We start from the raw sequence: 5946 nt of genomic DNA on the forward strand, positions 1-5946 counted from the left end.
CCTTCCTTTCCTTCCTCCCTCCCTCCTTTCTTTCCTCTCTTCCTTCCACCCTCCCTTTTTCTCCTTTCCTTCATACTTTCCTTCTTTCCTTCCTTCCTCCCTCCCTTCTTCCCTCTTCCTTTCTTTACTTCCTTCCTCCCTCTCTTCCTTTCTTTACTTCCTTCCTCCCTTACTCCCTTCCTTTTCTTCCTTCCTCCCTTCTTTCTTTCTTTTCTTCCTCCCTCCCTCCCTTTTCTCCCTTCCTTCATACTTTCCTCCTTTCCTTCCTCCCTCTTTTTTTCCTCCCTCCCTTCTTTCTCTCTTCCTTCCTATCTCCCTCCCTCCCTTCTTTCCTCTCTTCCTTTCTTCCTCCCTCCCTCTCTCCTTCCCTTCCTCCCTCCTTCTCTTCCTAGCTTGGACCACATTCTTCCCGTCTCCATATCACCAGCGCTTAGCACAGAGACTGGCACATAGTACAGAGACTGGCACATAGTAAGTACTTTATAAATACTTGTTGACTGACTGACTGCAATACCATTAGGAAGCAGATATTGATTGTTTGCTGTGTATGAGGACCAACACTCTGTCCTCAACTGTTCTCCCAGGGTCACAAGAATGGGTACACGCCTGCCCTCCATCACCTTCCTAGGACTAGACCCCAGGAACAGGCCTGATGCTCTCCGTTAGCCCCTCTCCCGCCCATGGCCAGCAGGGGCCCGTGGCTGAGGCCCACACCGCCCCCTCACCGGGTTGCACCAACGTACCTGCGGGGCCTGGCTTGGCGGCCAGGTGACCTGCGCCGGGGGAGTAGATTTCGCCTTTGGAGCCCGGCTGGCAGATCATGTGGTTGGTTACCAGATGGCTATAGAGGATGTCTCTCGTAGTGGAGACGAAGCCACAACTGTGGCAGATCCCTGCAGACCACAGTGCCAAGCATGTCAGGGAGCCCGAGGCACCGGCTTCTACCAGTGAGACCCCACCGGCCTTCCCGTTGCCCCCAGCCCGGCCTGGGCTGCTCTTCACCCATCTGTGCTCCCCCTTCCAGCGTCTCCCCACCCTTCCTCTCCTGGTTCCCTTTCACTGGCACTGCTGGTGCTCTGGCCCCCAGCCACCCCCTTCCTCCACGCACCGCTCAGGGTGTCTGTGTGAACCTTCAGGTGCCGCTCACAGTTGGCTTTGGTGGTGAAGGCCGACAGGCAGATCAGGCACACGAAGGGTCTTTCTCCTAGAGGACAGGGCAGGGCAGCATGAGGTGGCAGCTGGTGCTCAGGCGGGCTAACCGTCCCACCCAGCCCATGTCCTGTGTCCCGCCAGAGCAAAGAGGGCCAGGAGTGGGGGCCTTACCACTGTGGCTTCGCATGTGGATCTCCAGGGAGCTGGCGCTGGGGCAGCTCTTCTTACACTGGGGGAAGGGGCAGACCCGCTCGTTGGGGTATGTCTCTTTGGGCTTCTCCTCCACCAGCGGCGAGCTCGAACTCTGGCGGCTGGCACAGTAGTACATGAGGTGAGCCTGCAGGTTCCGTTCACTCCGATACCAGATGCCACAGTCTTTGCAGGGGAAGATGTCCTCTGGGGGAGGAGGAAAGGTAGGGATGAAGTCCTCTGGGCCACATTCTTCACTCCACCCCCAGCTTAGCACCAACCATGGAGGACGGGGACCTGGCATAAACCACTTCCTCTCTGGGCCTCAGTTTCCTTCTCTTAAGGCAGGCAAGTGGCAAAGTAGACAGAGCATCAGGAAGAACTGAGTTTAACTCCTTCCCTGGACATTTATTTACCCGTGACCCTGGACACGTCAGCTAACCTCTGTCAACCTCAGTTTCCTCATCTGGAAAATGGGGATAATCATAGCACCAACCTCCTAGGGTTATAGTGAGGTTCAAATGAGCTAATAATTACAAAATGCTGTACAAATCTTAAAGCGCTATGGAAGTCAGAAGAACCAAGAAAATGATATAAACAGTACCTACAACAACAGAAAGGGAAAGAAGAATCCAAAGTCCCAAAGAATCAAAGGGAAATGTAAGAAAACTCTAAGGACCAAGGCGGGGACAGCATTGGCAGAGGGGGAGGCCCACCAGGGCCAGGGATTTCAGCCCTTGTCAGACTTTTCCCCAATATATCCATCAGCTGTGCTGACTTTTAAAAAAATCTTCTCTAAAAATGCTTTGTCTTAGGGGATGCCTCTGGGGGACGGGCATTGGGAGGGACATATGGGAGACCATGGTGATGTTAGGAAGAGAAAACATCAATAAAAACTTGTTTTTTAAAAAAGGCCGGCTAATTCCTCATCCCTCCCTGTTGGATTGATCTCATTCCTCCCTCGCATCAATCACTTTCTAACCCGGGGCTTCTTCACCTTTGTTGGGTGAAGACTGTCACTCCTCTGTGACAGTCTAGGGAAGCCGAGGGACCCCTCCTCAGAATAGTGCTTCTAAATGCATAAAATAAAACACGTTGGGCTACAAAGGTAACTAATTCTATTGAAAAAGTCATCAAAACGTAAACAAACAAGTTTGTGGACCCCGGGGAAAGAATCCCTGCTGCAAAGACAGCTGGGCCTACGTTCCTGATGTGCATTCATAAGCCCCCATTAGACTGTAAGCTCTCGGAGGGCAGGCCTTGTGCCATTTTTTAAATCTTTCTATCATCACGTCATCCAGTAACCTGCTCAAAGCTTCTTAAGGTTTTTTTTTTAATTGAAAAATAGAATTTTAAAAAATGGGTCAGACCATTTTAAATGATTTCTAAGAACATTCTATTTTCTTCTGCATTCTAAAATTCTGTGTTCTAATGATCTACAGTCTATGGTCCCCATGTTTTGTTTTAACATTCTGTATGCTAAGGCCCTTCCCCTGCTGCCCTTCGATGCTCTTCTGGTCTCACCTCCTGGCAGCTGATGAGTAGAGGTACCAAAGCTCCTCCATTTGGGTACCTGAATATCCTTGGTGGGGTGGGGAGGGGGAGAAGGAGGCGGAGGGAAGGACCTCTAGTTTTTATACATAAAATACTCTGACCTCAATCTCACAGTTAGTAATTACTTATCTTTCAATATCTCTAGGCTCCAACTCCTTCCCTCTTTAAGGGCCCCTCAAATAACTGTCAGCCCCTCCCCCTTTGCGCTCTGATAAACACTTCTAATATACCTACTCCCCCCCACCCCTACCAACTGCTTCTTCAGACCCCAAGAAGCCAGCATGACTAATGATACCAAGAATTCTCTGCTCCCCACCCCCTCGAATCCAGGATGCAGAGCCACAAACACTCAAAGGACTAATTGTAGCTATTAGACTCAACTGGAAGAAAGACTGGTTTAACAACAGCCAATATTTATTAAGAGCCTACTATGTGCAAGGCCTTCCCTGGGGGATTCAGAGATGATCAAGAAAACAGCCCATACCCAAAGGAGCCGACCTTTTAGCAGGGGGGTGCCATGTGCAGGCACAACGCAGGGAGAGAACACTAGTAACATGGGGGAGACCAAACAAGGCTTTTTGTAGGAAGCAGCTTGAGGTGAGGAAATGGCAGGTAGAGGAGCATGAATTGCTGGCACAGCTTGTGCAAAGGCATAGTGGGGGTAGAGTATGGAGTTCCAAGAGTGGCTAATGAGTCCACTTGGGCTGAAGCTCCCTTTGTCAAGGCTAAAATAAGTTGGGTGGGAGCTGGATTCTGGAGGGCTTTCAGTGACAGGTGAAGGGCTTTGTTCTCACAGGCAATGGAAGGCCCCTAAGGCTCTCCGAGCAGGGGAGTGACCCTCCAGACCTAGGCCACAAGAAAATGGTTTGTGCCAGCTGAGCTTGGAGAAGGGAGAGAGCAGAAGTCAGTATGGAGGTTAGGACAATAGTCTAGGTGAGAAGGGAACTAGAGGGACAGTGGGGAGAGGAAGAAGGAAATGATGTGGAGGGAGAGCACAAGACTCAGCTGTCTGGCTATGGGGTGAGGAGTCTAGGAAGAGGCAGACACAACTCTGGGTGCCTGGATGGATGGCAGTGCCCTCAAAAGGAGGAGGGTAGCTCTTGGGGGCAAGGAGAATGACTGTCTATGTGCGGGAACGTATGTGAGGCTGAGTAAACCTATGGAGATGTGTGCGAGGAGTCCCCCCATTAAAATTCTACTCATCCTTCAAAGCCCAGTTCTGGGTCATCTTCTCCATGAAGCCTTCTTCATTGGATTGGAAGGGGTCTCTCCCTCCCTAGAATCCCCATAGCACTTTATTTGTACCTTTCATGGCACCTCATATTTTCTGTGTGTAGGGGTATGGTCTTAGAGAAGCAGTGTGGTGTAGTGGACAGAGGCCTGGCCTGGGTTCAAGCCCCACCTCCGACATACTGGCTGTGTAACCTTAGGTAATTATCAGTGCTCTGAGCAATGATCCATGACTGTAAATTGAGGAGGAGGTGATGTCCGGAATTGGTAAAGGGAGTTTCCACACCTGGCAGCTCCCCACTAGACTTTAAGCTTAACATCCCCCTCTCTCAGAGCCTAGCACAGCGCTGGGCCCACAGGAGGTACTCAGTAAACGTCTCTTCCACGAATGAACTAGCTGGTCAGTCAATAAACATTTATCCAGCACCTCCTATGTGCCTGCACTGTGCTAAGTGCTAGGGATACAAAAAGAGGCAAAAGACGGTTCCTTGTCCTCAGCTTATGATCTAATATAACTAAATGAACAAGAAACCAAATGATGGCGTGTGAGAGTGTAGGTTTACATGTGACAGTGTGAGCACACATGGTGTAGGGAAAGTGAAAAGAGTGAGCTTCTTCATGTCTCACAGAACCTCAGAGTCAGAAGGGAATGAGAGGCCACTGGTCCAACCCAGAATAATAAAAGCTAGCATTTATACAGCACTTTAAGGTTTGCAAAGCACTTTACAAATATTATCTCATTTGGTCCTCATAAGAACCCTGAGAAATTGGTTCCCCATTTTTCAGATGAGGAAACTGAGATTAAGTGACTTGACCAAGGTCACACAGCTAGGAGGTATCTGAGGTTGGATTTGAACTCAAGTCTTCCTGAATCAAAGCCCCCTAGACAATTATCATGCTCCCCTGTCTTGTATTCTCCATGGCACCAGACTATCTCAGCGGGTAAGAATGAGTACATAACTGTACTGGAGGCTTAGCGAAGTGGTTGGCACATAGTAGGTGCTAAATTTATGTTTATTGATTGATTGATTTGAAAAGCAGGGAGTTGAGGGAACAAAAAGATGTGAGGAAGGCCAGGAGTGGCAGAGAAAGTTGATCCCAGGGGCAAGGCGGGTGACAAAGGAGGTAAGAGGTCTCTTTTCTCCCCACTCCCTCTTGTTGCTTGAATTCTAGCTCCCAGGCTCATAAGGGCTCTAACGCCCCATTTCTCCATCTGCAATCAAAACCATTTATGGGGAATGCCCAAGTGCACCTCTGGATGTCTTGGTGTAGTAGATTCTGGGTAAAGAGACTGGGTAATATTGGCTCTTCTTACCACCCGGGTGACCTTGGACAAATTGCTTCCCCTGGGCCTGGCTCCTCCTCTACACAAAACCTGGGGGTAGGAGTGGAGAAGTGGGCTAGAGGGTTTCCAAGACCCCCTCCCCACCATAACTTCTATGATCCTAACAAGGAAAGGCCCCTAAAAGTACTTAAAGCCTCTGCCTTTTCACACCTTGAGTCTCCTGAGCATTTTAGCAGAGGGCCAGATTTCATCACCTCCGTTTATGCCTTTGGTGGTAAAGGAAATGGGCGTCTCTGGCAAACTCTAAGCGACCGGTCTTTCGGAGCCTTTGTGCTGCCCGTAGTTATGCACGGGCTTTCTCTAGCCAAGTGTTCATCTTTCCAGTTAAAACCCTGCCTTCAGGTCTCTGAGTACCTGTCCCTTCAGGAACTAGATTCCATCCCTCCTACCTTTCTGGCCTCCTTTCTCTCTCTCTCTCTCTCTCTCTCTCTCTCTCTCTCTCTCTCTCCCTCTCTCTCTCCCCCTCCCTCCCTCCC

At 50.0% G+C, this 5946-nt stretch overlaps 1 protein-coding gene across 1 annotated transcript in view; it reads right to left on the reverse strand.

Annotated features, from left to right (window-relative positions):
* Nucleotides 1–5946, reverse strand: part of ZFPM1 (zinc finger protein, FOG family member 1) — a 196091-nt gene that overhangs the window by 3478 nt on the left and 186667 nt on the right. Inside the window, exons 7-9 of the mRNA XM_027847467.1 lie at nt 1324–1548; nt 1109–1204; nt 744–893 (exon numbers count right to left, since the gene is read on the reverse strand). Coding sequence (XP_027703268.1) covers nt 744–893; nt 1109–1204; nt 1324–1548 — 471 coding nt within the window. The remainder of the gene's footprint in view (nt 1–743; nt 894–1108; nt 1205–1323; nt 1549–5946) is intronic.

The sequence above is a fragment of the Vombatus ursinus genome, unplaced genomic scaffold, assembly GCF_900497805.2.
Source record: "Vombatus ursinus unplaced genomic scaffold, bare-nosed wombat genome assembly UNPS02005286.1, whole genome shotgun sequence".
NCBI classification, from domain to species: Eukaryota; Metazoa; Chordata; class Mammalia; order Diprotodontia; family Vombatidae; genus Vombatus; species Vombatus ursinus.